General features: G+C 45.7%; 1 protein-coding gene across 1 annotated transcript in view; it reads right to left on the bottom strand.

Annotated features, from left to right (window-relative positions):
• Positions 1-18,655, bottom strand: part of LOC138301974 (membrane cofactor protein-like) — a 441,285-nt gene that overhangs the window by 347,993 nt on the left and 74,637 nt on the right. Inside the window, exon 5 of the mRNA XM_069242412.1 lies at positions 16,573-16,649. Within this exon, the coding sequence (XP_069098513.1) occupies positions 16,573-16,649 (77 nt within the window). The remainder of the gene's footprint in view (positions 1-16,572; positions 16,650-18,655) is intronic.

Raw genomic sequence — 18,655 nt, 5'->3', positions numbered from 1 at the left:
AGGCCAGTCTTTCTCCACACACCCTACTACACACACCTATAATCTGAGAGAGAGAGGTCTGGAAGGAGTGGACAGTCTATGTACACACCCTACTAAGCACAGTCATTATCTGAGACAGAGATCTGATAGAAGAGGCCAGTCCATGTACACACCCTAAAACTTACACCTGTCATCTGAGAGAGAGGACTTAGTGAAAAGGCAGTCTCTCCCCATACACCTTACTACACAAACCCATCACTGGAAAGAGAAGCCTAGAAGGATAGGCCCATCCATGTACATAACTTACTAGGCACTCATGTTATCTGAGAAAGAGGTGTGGAAAGAGAGAGCACTCTATGCAGACACCCTACTATGCACATCTCTTCTGTAAGGGAGAGGTCTGAGGGAAGAGGCCAATCTCTCCTCACACTCTACCTTGCAAACCATCATCCAAAAAAAGGGTCTCAGTGGAGAGGCCAGTCCCGCCATACACACTACTATGAACACTATTATGAACACCTGTCATATGAGACAGAGGTCTGTGTGGAGAGGGCTGTCTCTCCCTACACCCTACTACACACACTTGTCAGGTAAGAGATAGGAGTCAGTGGAGAGGATACTCTGCCCCACATACTACTATTTCCCTACAATTTTTTAGTGATTCCGCAAGACTCTCACAGGAATAGCTCACAAGCTTTAAGGAGTGAAGCTTGCTGCATGGACACGTGCGATCTCGCTAGAGGCTTGCAAGATCTGAGGTAAAAATTTGTGAGTCTGAAACAATTTCTGTTATGATCCTGCGAGCCTCTCACAAGACCTGAATGAAAATTTTATGGGCCTTCCGCAAGGTGTTTTGCAATTCTGCGAGTGTCTCATGAGATACCATGAGGGAAGTAAGAAAAGGGCCACGCTCAACCGACAAGTTATCATTTTTATTACATGGTTGAAGAAATGATGTGATGTGACTGGGTGCAGAACCAGAGATAGTTCACATTGTTCTTGGTGATTTGGAGGAGAAGGAAGACTGTTGGAGTTGTGCTTAACAGGAGTGACTGAATTTGGAATTTTGAACTGAAACAGAATGGTATATTCAGCTGTATATCCGAAACTGCTTTAAGTTCAGGTAATAAAAAAAATACTTTATGAACTTTGTTGAAAAGTGCCAGTAAGAGCACCACTATTAGTAAATGTATTCCATACAAAAGCTGTTTGTAGAGGTGCATATTTTTAATATAGGTTTTGAGAGGTGGAGTTTAAAATGTAGAGAGATATCACCAAGTATAGGACATTGCGTTAGAAATGACATATTAAATTTGTATGTAGTTGTAAGTAAAAGAAGCAGTGTTTCTGAAATTATAAAACAAATACTCTGCAATCAGTTAATACAAGGCCTGGTGCTTTTATTAACCTTACTGTGTATATTTCATCCCTGTGATATGTTTGAGTGGAGATATTGCTACTTCTAGAGTACAACACTGTGCTCACTATTAGGAAAGGTGGGTCTAGAGGAATGTGTTAAATTATAAACTGGTTGAGGCTGTTGAATTCTTCAAGAGAAAGGAATATGAAGTTAGTGGTACAGTAAATATAACTATGTGATTGAGGGTGAAACATGTAACAAAATATTTATAGAGTATATAGTGATGTATCAATTTTTATCATTTAATCATTTTTAATTTTTTTTTGTTTTTTTCTGTCTTTTTTAAGGTGGAAAATGGAGAACAGAAGATTCAAGTCACATAAAATATGGAGGAGGAAAACAAAAAATGTTCGCTTTGGAAGAAAGAGGGAACAGTAACTGAATGAAAAGACAGGAAAAAATAATTGCACAACTGATGTTGTTGTTAATGCCTTCATCAACATGTGTACCTTTGCTGCTTGTTCTGTGTTGCTCTACTTGTTTTTAATAACAAAATGATCTTACTTAAACAGCAAAAAAGTGCCTTCTTTAGAAAAGGAGGGTTGCTATCTGCTTGGGCAGGTGCAGATTCATGTAATGGTGTAACACACTGTTTTTTCTAATTTCCCAGCAGAACTCCATTTCACAAATGTTATTTTATTTGAAGTTGCTTGTTTGCCACCCAGCCTGCCATAAATAGACTATTAAAACAGATATTGTTTGGCATGCTTTTTTTTTACAGTTGTTGTAGTTTGTTAATGTAGATGTTGTTTGTGATGTTGTTATTTATTTTATTTTTTTCAAATAAAATGTTTAAAATTACTACATATTTCTTTCCTTATTAGCTTTTAAAGATTTCAAATATATTTGCAGTCTTGCAATGTTGACCTAAAGTGGCAGTTCCATCCAAGAGTTTTTGGTACAGAGGAGAATGCATTCTCATAGTGTACTACACACTGCTGTCAGTTGCTAAAGAGGAAAGTTCTTTTGCACCTCTTAGTGTATATGCTTCTCCCTCTGGAGAGACATTTCAGTGCAAAGGTCTGTCTCTGTGTACACCTTACTATACATGCCTGTCCCCATAAGGAGATGTCAGAGAGAGAGGTGAGTGTGTCCTTATATTCACATATGCACACTGGTTGTCCAAGACACAGTTGTCAACAGAGAGGATACTCTATTTTATACTGTACTAATGTCATTCATTATCATGAAGAGAGGTATGAGCAGAGAGAGCAGTTTGTACCCATTTTGGGCACGCGTTACTCTTGGGAGATGTCAGAGCTGACCTGGCAGTCTCTCTATAACCTAGTCTGTATGCTTGTCAACCAAGAAATACTTCCCAGTAGAGAGCTAATTTCTTCCCTACCCCCAAGTTGTCGATCTGTCATTCAACAAAAATGTCTTAGGAGAGAGGCTAGTCCCTCCCAACACCCTACCATGCACACCAATCATCCAAGAGAGAGGTCTAAGGATAGGAGCCAGTTGCTCCCAACAACCTACTATGCCTACCTGTCATCCAAGAGAGGGGTCTCAGCAGAGAGGCCAGTACCTCCCCACACCCTACTATGCACATTTGTAATGTAAGAGAGGTCTCAATGTAAAGACTAGTTTCCTCCTACATCCTGGTGCACACACCATTCATCCAAGAGAGAGTTTTCAGTGCTGAGACCAGTCCATACCCACGCTATATTGCACATCTTTGTTGTCCTGAGGAAAGGTATCAGTCAAATGGCCAGTCCCTGTTACGCTACTATGTAGAGTGGTTATCACTCCCTACTATATACTGCTGCCATTCTGTGGAAAAGTAGCACTGGAGTGGTCACTTTTTCCTAAGGTCCTAGCAGAAGGAAGTAAAAGTTGTAAGTACTGTAATGAAGGAGAGTGTACGTTATGTGATTTAAAAGAATGCTACGAACTCATGAGAGCCTTGCAAGATCATGGAAAAAAGGAAAAAAGGGAGGGGTGGTAGAGAAAATTGTTTTTAGAGAAAAGTATCAGTGCACAGGCTTATGTGTTTGAATACTCTACTATCCACACTGAAGGATACAGACATGTTGTCCATGAGAAATACTCTAAATGCTGGAGGTCACAAGGCTCTTGCAAGAGACGGAGAAATACAGGGTAGAAGGCAGGCATTTGTGTGCTTCCACAATCGTGGGAGGCTTGCAGGATCATTAAAAAAACAGAAGTCCGGTAGCCAAATTTGTCCCAAGTGAGAGGTTTTAGATTAGACTGTTGTGTGTGTGCAGAGTTTAGAGAGGAGGTGTCTAGGGATAACTACTGTGAAGAAAATAAATGGGCCTGCCATGAGGTGTTTCATGATCGCGTAAGAGTCTTGACAGATCGTATGTGTGGGAAAACAAGAAACAAAAGTGCTAAGGCACAACCAATAGTTACCATTCTTTTTACATGGTTGGAGAAATGCTGTGATGCGATTGGGTGCAGAACCAGAAATAGCTCAGTTTGTCCTTGGTGCTTTGGAGGAGAAGGAAGTCTCTTTGAGTTGTGCTCAGCAGAAGTTAATTTATCTAGAATTGAAATAAAGGGATGTGGTCATTTCCATTTAAGTAAGAACTCCAAGTTCAGGTATTTAGGAATATATTTCAAAATCTTTGTTGTGAAGTGTTACTAAGTGTACTAATGTTGGTACACTTATTCTACAGTATGTTTACAGAGTGAAAAGTTTTTTGGGGTGGTGTAGGTGTGTTAATGTAGGTTTTGAGAGGTACATATTACAATATAGAGAGATGTCAGCAAGTTTTGCAGATTGTGGTAAAAATTAAATGCAAACTGTGTGTACTCATAAGAAAAGGAAGCAGTATTTGTCAAATTATAAAACAAAGTATGTAATAATACATGCTGTACTGTTGTTATGAACATCATAGTACATTTACTTTAGCTCTATGAAATGTTTGAGTGATGATATTGCTATTAATAGAGTGAAACACTGAGTTGTTAGCAAAGGTGTCTTAATACGATTGTGTTACTTTACACATTTTTATGAAATAAGGTTTGATGGCCTCTTCTAATTTATTTGTGAAAAAGTGCAGTGTGCGAAGGGGTGGAATTTTTCAGTTGAAAGGAATAACAGGTTACTGGTGCACTAGCTAAATATGTGATTGTGAGTGAACAATGTGGAAATATTTACAAAACAGACCAATGTATCACTGTTATTAATTATTGATCCCTATGTAACTTTTATCTTTTTGGCTATTTTGTCTTTTTCGGAGGAAAATGAGAACGTGTGCCTAAGGAAATAATTATCTACTTACCTAAGCAGCAAAGAAGAGCATGTTAAGAGTAGCAGGATTATTGTGCTGTTCAGGCACAGTGTATTAAGGCTGGAAAGATGTGCAGTCTCCTGAACAGTTGAGTACTTCAGCAGCTCAAGCTAACTCAGGAGCTAGACTTTGTGAACTGCATATATAGATATGCTGCTTTGCTGAGACTTTAAGGCCACCTAGCTTGCCATAACATAGCACAGATCTGAATACTCTTTGGCAGGCTAAGATGGCTAAAAGATTGAAAAAGAAATGCTACCTACATCAAAATCCAGTAGACAAATAAAGTGAAAAGTAGGGGGTAAGAGTGTTTTAGGAGGTGCTTATGAGCATCATAAAAATGTTGTGTATTTTAAAGCTGCTTGTTTTTTCATTTTATAGTTGCTTATATTGCCTGTTAATGTAGTTGTGTAGTTTTGTATTGTTGTTAAATTGTTTTGTTGTAATAAGTAAGTTTGAAGTTACTTTGGATTAATTTCCTTAATTTTACTTAGGCATTTCAGGTTTATAATAGTATAGCGACATTCAGTAAATCTGGAAGTACCAGGTTGAAGAACTGTAAACATGCTATTTCATGTATATGTTTGTGAAATGTACTATGCTCATCTTTCACCCTATAAAAGGTTGGTAATAGAGGAGCCAATTATTTTGCAATGCAGGTATGTTTAGTTGTCATGCAACAATCAGTTGCTGCATGCTGTACTATAGAGAACTGTAATGCAAGAGAGGGATCTCTGCACACAGGTAAATGCATGTTTATATTCTAATACACACTGCTGTCAGCTGCTGTGCACACCCTATTATGTATGGGTGTTGCCATTGGGAGGTGTGTGAAGCAGAGGTAAGGAGGAACCCACAATGAAATATGAACATAAGTTGTCCAAGACACAGTGCTGAACAGAGAGGATACTCTACTATGGACTTTCATAAGTATGAAGAGCGGTATGTGAGAGAGAACAGTCTCTACCCACAGCATATTTTTCACAAATGTTACTCTGGGGAGGTGTCTCACCTGAGAAGGTAGTGTGTTTTCATATCATAGCCTCTATAGATGATATGCAAGACATACTTGTGAGTCTAAAGGTTATTTAAACTCCATACATTACTTGTACTTCAGTCATACTGGGCAGGTAGAGGTGTGATCATAAAGGTAAGCTACTTTACACACCCTAATTTGCACAATTGTTATCCAAGAGACACATCACATGATCGAGGCCAGTCTCTTCACACACTATACTACTCAGAGCGTTCATGCAAGAGACTTGTGTCAGGCGATAGGGCAGTTTCTCCTCACAGTCTGCTATGAATACCTGCCAACATGAGAAAAGGTATGAGTAGAGAGATACATTTCTCTCAAACCCTACTAGAGACACCTCTTACCCTGGTAAGATGTGTTAGCACAAAAAGACTCCTTTATCAGATGGGAAATGGCATTTTCTACACAGCAAGAGCAATGTGTAGCATTACCACGCTTGCCTGAACTTTGCTTGTCCCTGAACAACGCAAATGTGTGTTTAAGGCATGATAAATATGTGTGGTTCAGGCACACAGCAGGAACAGCTGGGAGCCAAACAGGGCGGCTGGGTAAGTGGGGCTGGGGAGGGTAGAGGGAGTTTTAAGGACAGGGTGGGTAGTTTTTAGAGTTCATAGTGGGGTTGGGGGGGGGGGTTGGGGAAGTTTTTAGGACAGGGTGGGATAGGTTATAGGGTTCAGGGTGAGGACTGGGGGTCTGGGTAGTTTTTAGGTCAGGGCGGGATAGTTTTTAGGACAGGGGGGGAATGTTTTAGGTTTAGGGTGGGGGTCAGGGTAGTTTTCAGGACAGGGCGGGTGGGTTTTATAGATTAGGGTGGGGAGTCAGGTAGTTTTTAAGACAGGGTGGGGTAGTTTTTAGGCCAGGTTAGGTTTCAAGGTTTTGGGGCGGGCCGCAGTAGGTTTTAGGACAGTTTTTAGGGCGGGTAGGTTTTAGGGTTCAAGGCAGGGGGTTGGAGTAGTTTTTAGGAAAGGGTGAGGTCGTTTTTAGGACACAGCAGGTTTTAGGACTTAGGGCAGGAGCGAGAGGTCAGGGTATTTTTTAGGACAGGACGGGGTCGGTTTTAGGGTTCAGAGCGGGGGTGGGGGTCGGGTAATTTATTGGATATGTTGGGTGGGTTTTAGGACAGAGTGGAGTAGGTTTTAGGGTGGGACGTCGGGGTAGTTTTTAGGACATGGTGGGGTAGCTTTAAGGACAGGGTAGGTTTTAGGGTTTAGGGTGGGGATGAGGGGTTGGGGTAGTTTTTAGGACAGGACATGGCAGGGTAGGTTTTAGGGTTCATGGTGGGGCTGGGGTTGTTTTTAGGACCTGGTGGGGTAGTTTTTAGGACAGGGTATGTTTTAGGGTTTAAAGCGGGGGCCGAGGGTCAGTGACATTTTTAAGACCGGGCAGGATAGGTTTTAAGGTTCAGGGCTAGGGTGGGGGGTTAGGATAGTTTTTAGGATAGGGTAGGTTTTAGGGTTCAGAGCGGGTGGTCAGGATAGTTTTTTAGTTTTCAGAACAGGGTGGGGTAGGTTTCAGGGTTCAAGGCAAGGACAAGGGGTTGGGATAGTTTTTAGGACACGGGGTACTTTTTAGGACAGGCTGGGGTAGATTTTCGGGTTTAGGGCGGGGGTCATGGTAGTTTTTAGGACACAGCAGGGTAGGTTTTGGGCTTTAGGGTTTAGGGTGAGAGGGTCGAGGTAGTTTTTAGGACAGGGTGGGGTAGTTTTTAGGACAGCGTAGGTTTTAGGGTTTAGGGCGGGGTCACGGTCAGGGTAGTTTTTAGGACAGAGTGAGGTAGTTTTTAGGACAGGGTAGGTTTTAGGGTTTAGGGCAAGGGTTCACCATAGTTATTAGGACAGAGAAGGGTGGGTTTAAGGTGGGGCAGGGGGTCAGGGTAGTTTTTAGGACAGAATGGGATAGTTTGTAGGAAAGGGTAGGTTTTATAGTTTAGGTCGCAGGTGAGGGGGTTGGGCCAGGTTGTAACACACAACTACGCATGGCGTTACCACATATACCTTTACTAAGCATACTTTTACAACGGTTTCGTTGTAAAGGCATGCATGGTAAAGGCATGCGTGGTAAAGACGTGGTCGTGGTTCTGACCTCGTTGTTAAGCCATGCGTGGTTCTGCCATGTGTGGTTCTGTCATACAACCTTCCCAGATAATACTACAAATCAATGTTGTGTTAGGGAGAGATGTGAGGACAGATGCCACTGGTTCACTACACCATACTGTATATCCATGTTGTCTTGGAGATAGGTGTTATTACAGAGACAACGTTTCCCTACATAGTACTATATATATATATATATATATATATACATATATGTTGGACTTTTGCTTATGCAGGGTCATCCCCACTCTTTTTTGCCTCCTGCCTCCTACTTTTTTCTGACATGTTGCTGTTGGCTTTTCAACTCTGAGCACTTTACCACTGCTAATCAGTGCTAAAGTGCATATGCTCTCCTGTTTAAATTGTATGTAGTGGTTTATCCATGATTGGCATATTTGATTTACTAGTAAGTCCCTAGTAAGGTGCACTAGAGGTGCCAGGGCCTGTAAATCAAATGCTACTAGTGGGCCTGCAGCACTGGTTGTGCCACCCACATAAGTAGCTCTGTAATCATGTCTCAGACCTGCCACTGCAGTATCTGTATGTGTATTCTTACACTGTAAATTCGACTTGGCAAGTGTACCCACTTGCCAGGCCTAAACCTTCCCTTTTCTTACATGTAAGGCACCCCTAAGGTAGGCCCTAGGTAGCCCCAAGGGCAGGGTGCAGTGTATGGATAAGGTAGGACATATAGTAATGTGGTTTATATGTCCTGACAGTGAAATACTGCCAATTTCGTTTTCACTGTTGCAAGGTCTGTCTCTCTCATAGGATAATATGGGGGCTACCTTTAAATATGATTAAAGTGTAGATTCCCCTAGAGAGTAGATGGACATGTGGAGTTTGGGATCCCTGAACTCACAATTTAAAAATACATCTTTTAGTAAAGTTGATTTTGAGATTGTGCGTTTGGAAATGCCACTTTTAGAAAGTGAGCATTTTCTTGCTTAAACCATTCTGTGACTCTGCCTTGGTTGTGGATTCCCTGTCTGGGTCAGGTTGACAGTTGGGTTGTTTTTCACCTCACACCAGACAGTGACACAAAGGGAGCTGGGGTGTGATCTGCATTTCCTGATTAGCCATCTCTGCTAGGAGGGAGGGGTGGAGTGGTCACTCTCATCTGAAAGGACTGTGCCTGCCTCTGACAATGCTGTCTCCAGCCCCCTGGTGTGTGTCTGAGGCCTTGCCTGGGCAAGGCAGGATTTCACAAGAAGGTGTGAGTCCCCTTTGAAGGAAGGTGACTTCAAAGACTAAAATGGGTATAAGAAGGGCACCCAAACTTACAAACTTTAGAAAACACTTCTGGAATCAAGGGGAACCTCTGCCTGGAGAAGAGCTGATCGCTGAGGAACAAGTGCTGCCCTGCCTGTGACTGTGCTTTGTGGAGCTTTCCTGCAGTGCTGCTTCTGCCAGAGTAAGAGGGCAAAGACTGGACTTTGTGTGCCTTCCATCTTGAAGAAGAAATCTCCAAGGGCTTGATGTAGAGCTTGCCTCCTGTTGTTGAAGTCTCAGGGATAGCAAAGACTTCTTCCTGCCAGCACCTGGAGTCTCTGGAGAGACCCCTACTCTGCTCTGTGGTGCCCTTCCAGTCCCTGGGACCCTGAAAGGAGAGGCTGGCAGCCTAAGGACAAAAATACACGCACCGAGCACTGTGCGGAGAAAAGATCGACGCGAATCCGATCGCGGCTGGGAAAACGACGCGACGCCGGTTCCGCAGCTGAGAAACGACGCCGCAGGAAACGCGACCGAAAAACCGACGCCCGGAGCAGGAGAAACGACGCGCAGCATCGCTGACGGAGGCTGAGAGATCGCACCCTGCGCCGCGGGACTTTCGGATCGTCGTGTGGCTGGCTTTTTCAACGCGCACCGCCGTGCCGAGTTGTTTTCGACGCACACAGCCGTACAGGGTTACTTTCGACGCACACCGCCCGTGCGGGGTTATTTTTGACGCAAACCAGGTACATTTTCACGCTAGCAGCGCTAGTGTGGTGTTACAACTACCTAAAGACTCTTTTTATTTTAAACCTTTAAAAAATCATAACTTGACTTGTGTATGTTGGATTTTTGTCGTTTTGGTCTTGTTTTGTCTAGATAAATATTTCCTATTTTTCTAAACTGGTGTTGTGTCATTTTGTAGTGTTTTCATTAAGTTACTGTGTGTGTTGGTACAAATACTTTACGCCCAGCACTCTGAGGTTAAGCCTACTGCTCTGCCAAGCTACCAAGGGGGTAAGCAGGGGTTAGCTGAGGGTGATTCTCTTTTATCCTAACTAGAGTGAGGGTCCTTGCTTGAACAGGGGGTAACCTGACTGTCAACCAAAGACCCCATTTCTAACATTGGTGACCAGCGGTCGGGATTTGGACTTGTATTTGTACTTGACATACAGTAATTAAGTGTACACTACTGTTTTGATCTCAGACCACTACGTGACCACATACTACTTGTTTGGTGATCTTTTGATTTTTCTCTTAAGGACTCCTTTTTGTTCTACTTCCATGATTTTGCTGATCCCTTGACTAATTCTTTTTACTTCATTGGGAACTTATTTTCTGCCTTTGGAACTTTGCACTTGTGACCATCATGTCTCAATCTGGAGATGCAACAGCTGGAGCTGTGTTTGAAATGGAGAAACTGAAGGAGTACTCAGTTGCTCAATTGAAACAGTTCCTTAAAGATCTTGACTGTCCCACTGAGAGCTCCACCAGGGAGGGGGTGACAATCAAGAAGGCTGGAGGGCACACAGAGGAGGAGAATATGGGTGGGGAAGTGCAGAGGATACACAGTGGTGTAGTGGAAGAACCTGTTACGCCTGGGGGGAGGGTCCCCAGGAGGGATGGCAGGGTGTCACCCAAGGGTCTGACTCCTGAAGAGTTACAGGACAGACAGGCAGAAAGGGTTCGCCGGTTGGAGGCAGAAAAGTTGAGGATGCAAAGGGAGTATGACAAGTGGGAAGAGTTGGAAGAAAGGAGGAGGAACTTAGAGATTAAAAAAATGATTTATGCTTACGAGCTTAAATTGAAAGAGCTGGAAGTCATGAGGGCTGAGTCCAGCTGGAATGGTGGCAGCAACAATTGTATATCCAGTGATGCTGCAGAAGTGCACATGCCCAGAGAGGTGGTGCCCTACTTGAAGGAGGGAGTTAACACACGCCAGGAGGTTCAGGGGTATGAGGTAGCTCCAGTGATGCACAGGGTCCCTGAGGTGGATTGGGGAACTGGCATGGGGAGTCATATTCCTACTGGTGGGAGGGACACTCTACTGACTCTAGGTGAGAGTGACAGGGAGAGGGGTTCCCCCCAGGTAGAAGTCCTGGTTATGGAGTGTGAAAACATCCCAGAAGAGTGTGGGTTGAGTGTCAGGGACAGTCAGGTACTGTCTCACCAGTCTCAGGAGGGTGAGGTGGGGTGCTTTTTCAAAGCAGAGTCACTGGATGGTTGGGTGAAGGGTACTTTGGTTAATTCATGTGAGGGGCTGAGTGATGTAATTGCTGGAGAGCATATGTCTAGTCCTTATTTTCCAGAGCTATGCCAACACCAGGTGGAGTGTGAGTTCTCTGACCCCAGGGAGCTTACAATGGAGGCAGACTTCTGGGTGAGTACCAGAGAGTCTGAAGAGGCATTTGGGGGTGCTCCTGAGAGGAGTGGTCTAGGTAGTTCCCAACCAGGTGAGGTAGGGAAGGATTGTAGTGTCCCAGGTAGGTCCCAGTGTAGTGGGATGGGTGAGGGACCCCATGTCCAGTCTCAGAGGAGAGGGAATGGGGATGGGTTGAGGCCCAAGGTGCCCGAGATCCGGTCCCAGGTCCTGGAGGGTTCCCTGCGGGAACACCAGGAGGGGAGCCTAGCCTGTACCATAGGGCCATCTGTTGAGGGAGACCCCACAGTGTCAGGAGAACTTGGGGGGGCCGCTGTAGCCAGCGTCCCACCAGTTCTGGTGTCTGGCAGTACCACTCCTAGTGAGGGGGTGCAGAAGTCCAGACAGAGGGTTGAGAGGGGGTTGCGGACCCCAGTGGAGAACCTGGAGGGTCAGGGGTCAGCTCTGAGAGCAGAGCCCCCCATGAATGACCTTGGTGAGACCATTTCTGGGCTGGGGGGAATCCAGACTCTGTCAGATGGGCAGAGGTCAGGAGACCTGCGCCAGCCAGACTCTTGTGTGGCCCTTCGGGACAGTGTGTCCCTTGAGGGGGGTAAGTGTGCCCCCCTGGAAGTCCTGGTGTGCCAGGCAATGGTTCAACCGCAGGGTGGTGACTCTGGGTTGAATGATCAGGTTCAGGGGGTAAACTCTGACCTGATGGGGGGTAAGTGTGCTCCCAAGGAAGTCCTGGTGTGCCAGGCAGTGGTTCAACCGCAGGGTGGTGACCCTGGGTTGGATGACCAGGTTCAGAGGGTAAACTCTGACCTGGTAGGGGGTAGGTATGCCCCCCAAGAAGTCCTGGTTTGCCAGGCAGTGATCCAGTCTGTGGGTACAGGCCCTGGATTGGGAGGCCAGTTTAAGGGTGTCCCCCCTGACCTGGAGGAAGGGGCTACTGCTAACAGTGCCCCTACCATGTTGTCTTCTGGGGGGGCCGCTCCTAGTTGGATGGTTCAGGACCCCAGACGAGAGGGCAGGGGGAGGGAAGCCTCACCCCTGGCCCTGGTCCAACCTGAAGGTACAGACCCCAGGTTGGAGGATCAGTTGCAGGTTAACATCCCTGCACTGATGGAAGAATTGTGCAGGACTGCTTCTACAAGCACCCTGACAGTTTTTGACTCTGGGGGTGCCGCTTCTGCGGGGAGGGTACAGAGCCCCAGAGGGGAGGACCAGGGTCAGGTTAACATCCCTGACCTGGTGGAAGAGAGAGTGGTCAAAGGGTGCCAGGCACCTGGGGCTACCACCCCCCACTCTCCACAGTCACAGTGGTTAGAGAGGCCTGAGGTCGGGCTCTCATCCCGGACAGTTGTCTGGGGCCACTGTGGCTTGCTGTCCTGGTGGACAGAGTTGCCCCTGGGGGGGGGAGGACGAGAGTCACACCCCGGGGGTGGAGTGGGCAACACCACTGTGTTGGCCCTGGTGGTACTATCTGCCCATTGCAATACATCTGTGAGCAAAGTAAAGTTAGGTGTTGCACAGATGGTGTCTGTAGATGTGGAGAAGGGTTCCCCATGGGTTAGCTTAGTGGGCCCTGAGAGTATGGACAGAGGGATCCAACTGGAGTCAGGAAGGCGTAGAACTGGAACATGCCCCTGCTGTTGTGGGCCTGGGTCCCTGTTCTATCGCCCCAATCAGGGAAGTACATCAAGGTATTGATTGTTCTCCCCTGGCTTTAGGCTGGTAGGGGGTCGTGTTGGACTTTTGCTTATGCAGGGTCATCCCCACTCTTTTTTGCCTCCTGCCTCCTACTTTTTTCTGACATGTTGCTGTTGGCTTTTCAACTCTGAGCACTTTACCACTGCTAATCAGTGCTAAAGTGCATATGCTCTCCTGTTTAAATTGTATGTAGTGGTTTATCCATGATTGGCATATTTGATTTACTAGTAAGTCCCTAGTAAGGTGCACTAGAGGTGCCAGGGCCTGTAAATCAAATGCTACTAGTGGGCCTGCAGCACTGGTTGTGCCACCCACATAAGTAGCTCTGTAATCATGTCTCAGACCTGCCACTGCAGTATCTGTATGTGTATTCTTACACTGTAAATTCGACTTGGCAAGTGTACCCACTTGCCAGGCCTAAACCTTCCCTTTTCTTACATGTAAGGCACCCCTAAGGTAGGCCCTAGGTAGCCCCAAGGGCAGGGTGCAGTGTATGGATAAGGTAGGACATATAGTAATGTGGTTTATATGTCCTGACAGTGAAATACTGCCAATTTCGTTTTCACTGTTGCAAGGTCTGTCTCTCTCATAGGATAATATGGGGGCTACCTTTAAATATGATTAAAGTGTAGATTCCCCTAGAGAGTAGATGGACATATGGAGTTTGGGATCCCTGAACTCACAATTTAAAAATACATCTTTTAGTAAAGTTGATTTTGAGATTGTGCGTTTGGAAATGCCACTTTTAGAAAGTGAGCATTTTCTTGCTTAAACCATTCTGTGACTCTGCCTTGGTTGTGGATTCCCTGTCTGGGTCAGGTTGACAGTTGGGTTGTTTTTCACCTCACACCAGACAGTGACACAAAGGGAGCTGGGGTGTGATCTGCATTTCCTGATTAGCCATCTCTGCTAGGAGGGAGGGGTGGAGTGGTCACTCTCATCTGAAAGGACTGTGCCTGCCTCTGACAATGCTGTCTCCAGCCCCCTGGTGTGTGTCTGAGGCCTTGCCTGGGCAAGGCAGGATTTCACAAGAAGGTGTGAGTCCCCTTTGAAGGAAGGTGACTTCAAAGACTAAAATGGGTATAAGAAGGGCACCCAAACTTACAAACTTTAGAAAACACTTCTGGAATCAAGGGGAACCTCTGCCTGGAGAAGAGCTGATCGCTGAGGAACAAGTGCTGCCCTGCCTGTGACTGTGCTTTGTGGAGCTTTCCTGCAGTGCTGCTTCTGCCAGAGTAAGAGGGCAAAGACTGGACTTTGTGTGCCTTCCATCTTGAAGAAGAAATCTCCAAGGGCTTGATGTAGAGCTTGCCTCCTGTTGTTGAAGTCTCAGGGATAGCAAAGACTTCTTCCTGCCAGCACCTGGAGTCTCTGGAGAGACCCCTACTCTGCTCTGTGGTGCCCTTCCAGTCCCTGGGACCCTGAAAGGAGAGGCTGGCAGCCTAAGGACAAAAATACACGCACCGAGCACCGTGCGGAGAAAAGATCGACGCGAATCCGATCGCGGCTGGGAAAACGACGCGACGCCGGTTCCGCAGCTGAGAAACGACGCCGCAGGAAACGCGACCGAAAAACCGACGCCCGGAGCAGGAGAAACGACGCGCAGCATCGCTGACGGAGGCTGAGAGATCGCACCCTGCGCCGCGGGACTTTCGGATCGTCGTGTGGCTGGCTTTTTCAACGCGCACCGCCGTGCCGAGTTGTTTTCGACGCACACAGCCGTACAGGGTTACTTTCGACGCACACCGCCCGTGCGGGGTTATTTTTGACGCAAACCAGGTACATTTTCACGCTAGCAGCGCTAGTGTGGTGTTACAACTACCTAAAGACTCTTTTTATTTTAAACCTTTAAAAAATCATAACTTGACTTGTGTATGTTGGATTTTTGTCGTTTTGGTCTTGTTTTGTCTAGATAAATATTTCCTATTTTTCTAAACTGGTGTTGTGTCATTTTGTAGTGTTTTCATTAAGTTACTGTGTGTGTTGGTACAAATACTTTACGCCCAGCACTCTGAGGTTAAGCCTACTGCTCTGCCAAGCTACCAAGGGGGTAAGCAGGGGTTAGCTGAGGGTGATTCTCTTTTATCCTAACTAGAGTGAGGGTCCTTGCTTGAACAGGGGGTAACCTGACTGTCAACCAAAGACCCCATTTCTAACAATATATATATGTATATATATGTATATATATATATAATGTTATGCTGCAGAGAGATGTGAGTGTACAGGGAAATCCATTCCCACACACTAATTAATATGGTTATTTCCCTGAACAGAGGTCTCAGTGGAGAGGACAGTTCTGAGTATGCTTGTGGACTAGTGACTTCTGACATGTGAGGTGAGTACCTCCTCCATCCTACTATGCATAATATTGCACCTGCAGAAAGGTGAGAGTGGAGAGGCAGCATCTCTTTACACCCTACTGTACACACTGGTTTCCTTCTTGCTAGGTCTCAGTGGAGAAACCAGTCTGTCCCATAGTCTAGCAGTGGGGATAGTAAGAGGCAACTATTATAATGGAGGAAAATGTAAATTCTTCCTGTAAAGAATTTTAACAATATTCCGGGAGTCTAGCAGGATTGCATTAAGAAAAAAAGGTAGCGAAAACCTGGTGATTATAAATTGTATCTATTACAACAGGATATTTTCTGTGAAAATGCAAATTCCATTTTAAAAGTACTGTCTTTCAAGATGTTTGTGAACACAAACCAGAAAACACTGACCCCTCGTAGTAGAGTGGGATCCTTGCTTGGACAGGGGGTAACCTGACAACCAAACAAAGACCCCATTTCTAACACCTGTCAAGGATAATTATTCTAATCTCAGCAGTGCCTCCATAATAAATGTACCTTGCATGACAGACCAGCAGGTGGATGCAAAATGACATTGTAGGTGCAGTGCATGTGAACTCTCTACTCATGCACAATGTGTGTTACCTTTCAAAGTGTACTGGAGAAATCTGAGGTTTAGTGGCTGTATTCACGGGAGCACTCGCTCTGTAGAACCTACACATGGATGGCATTCACGTACCACATACTTTATTTAACCATTTTTCCTTATGACCAATCCCTGAAGACACACCGTACTCTATGAGGAGGTTGGAGATGAAAACTAGTTTTTTTAGGGTTAATTTACCCCCTGAATTTAAATAAATGATAGTACAGGACACACTCGGCATTGAACTCATTTTCTAACTTGTATGCGTCAATACTCTCCAGGTGCAATCACTCTAACTACTCTGGAGCGTAGTTTTAGCTTTGACTCAATAAACTGTGGCTCCTTTATGAGAAGGAAATGCTAGCAAGCAGGTAACTGTCTTCATGCTCGTAACAGTGAAGAGTTTTAGGAACGCTTTCTCCAGAGGAGTGCCTTGCAGCTTAAATACTGTGTTTACGAAACAGCATTTACCCCAATTTTATGTGCCAAGTGCCCCTTTTTTTCGGCAAGATTCTGCTCGAGTCACAAAAAAGAGTAATAATACAGAAAGAAGAATCCATGCTTACGTTCACATATTGGAACCATGTTACTCCACGAACCAGTCTCCAAACATTTCCTGTGAGGTCTGGATAGCATGTTGTACCTGAATAAGGAAAATACATCATCATTGACCAGTGGACTTCATCTTACAAGACATCACTATTCCTGCTGACTCATTAGGATCTGAAGCAAAACCAGCCTTTCGAACACAAGGAAGGGTGACTAAACCCCAAGACCGACTCCCTTTCCTGCTATCGAGCTAGGTTCTTACTTCAACAATACCGTTATGTGTGTACATATTAATAACATCTTCCAGGCCCCGACTGCCCATTTTTCCACGGGTATCTCCTGTGTTTGGAGGTCGGTTTTTGGGACAGGGAGCAGGAGCAGGGCCTCTTTCACTTTCTCCGGCTTCCCACAGCAGCTTCGGTGAAGGCTGGCTCTAGGGCAGAGAGAGAGAAGACGGAGGTCTTGTCGCTTGACAGCCCCCCCCACCTCCCCACATGTAGCAAGAAAGTTGTGTGAACACTTGTGCCATTTACATTTTAAATATGGGCACTAAACACAACACATTCATTTCACAACAGAACCTAGCCTGTCATTAAAGAGTGCGACACGCCACAAAAGAAAGAACGCAGAGGTATCATATTCCATTGCAATACCATTTTATAAAGTACAATCCAGTTTAAAATAGGTTAAAACTGCTCTGACAGTGCTGATAATCGGCAGGTACTTTTAGGCACTCAATAAATGCCGCACTTAGGGCTGTCCTGACACCATTCAGTGGGCATACTATCCTTCTAACGCATGGGTTCGTACTGATGCATAATAGGTATCTACAAGTTTATTTATCTGTTTTGGGTCTTTTGTATAGCCTGACAATGTCGCCTCAGCCCCAGCTACTTTCATGAATTTTGACATGGAAGGCAGTGTTTATCTCTTTTAAGGCTTGCAGGGCCTGATCTGTCAGCAGCATGTTCAAGTAGCTTTGACTCGCCATAAAGTAGCGTAGAGGCTTAATATGCCTGCTGCAAAGAACAGAACTATATTTTATGTGGCTAGCTGAGTGGATTAGTAAAGCCAGCCTTTACAAGCGCTTTCAAAGCAAATGTATGTGAAAGGGGGGCTTTGGAGAGATGAGGGCCACATTTGCTGGGTTGTAGTGAGAGAATCCCAGGAGGTGGTCATGGGGTGGGAGTGGGGAGCCAAAAAACATTGATGCACAGGGCACCACCAGTGCTAAAGCCAGCCATGGGTGTGGAGGGCAGGTTCCCCTCTTGAAGACCACCACAAGTGTCCACTGCGTGCAACCTTGAAGCAGATAGTACCATATGCTTGCACATTATAGTGTCATAGTCTAAAGCTCTGCCTGTGAGGGGGAGCCAGTTGAAACTGTCAATTAGTAGTGCTTGGTAGAAAAGAGTGTAACATAAATAGCGGACTTAGGCCCTCATTACGAGTCCAGCCGTCATAAGACCACCAGCTTCACCGTGGCGACCCAGCGGTAAAGACTGCTACATCACAAGTTGTGAGGTTTGACAGAAGCCAAACCTCCACATCACCACCTGGCCCGTCAGTGCAGTCGCACTGACACAGCCGGCAGTGAGCACCTCCAACCCGGCAGCAGGCCTCAGCCTGCCGGCCAGATTACAAGTCACCCCGCCACGAAAACCCTGGCAGAAATGCACCCGGCGACAGGAATCCCCATTCCTGTCGCCAGTACAGGCACCTCCACATGTCCACACACATGCACCCACACACGTCCACACTCTTACAGACACACACCCCACTCACCCACACACTCGCTACATACACCCCCATTCACTCGGAGACACACACTCAAACACGCACACTGAAACATGCATTCACGCACTGACACGCACTCAGGCACACCCATGCTAACATGCACACAAACACCTCCATTCATGCACACACACGCACACAAACATTCACATTCAATCGCGCACACGCACACATTCACAACCCCCTCTGCATACTTTCACTCATACTACACCCCCTCTGTATATTCGCAGTCACGCACTCACACACGCAGACACGCGCACAGACACCCACATTGCACCGAATACACACACACACACAAACACCTCA

The sequence above is a fragment of the Pleurodeles waltl genome, chromosome 6 (genome assembly GCF_031143425.1).
Source record: "Pleurodeles waltl isolate 20211129_DDA chromosome 6, aPleWal1.hap1.20221129, whole genome shotgun sequence".
NCBI classification, from domain to species: Eukaryota; Metazoa; Chordata; class Amphibia; order Caudata; family Salamandridae; genus Pleurodeles; species Pleurodeles waltl.
This window is presented reverse-complemented; position numbering and strand designations above follow the sequence as displayed.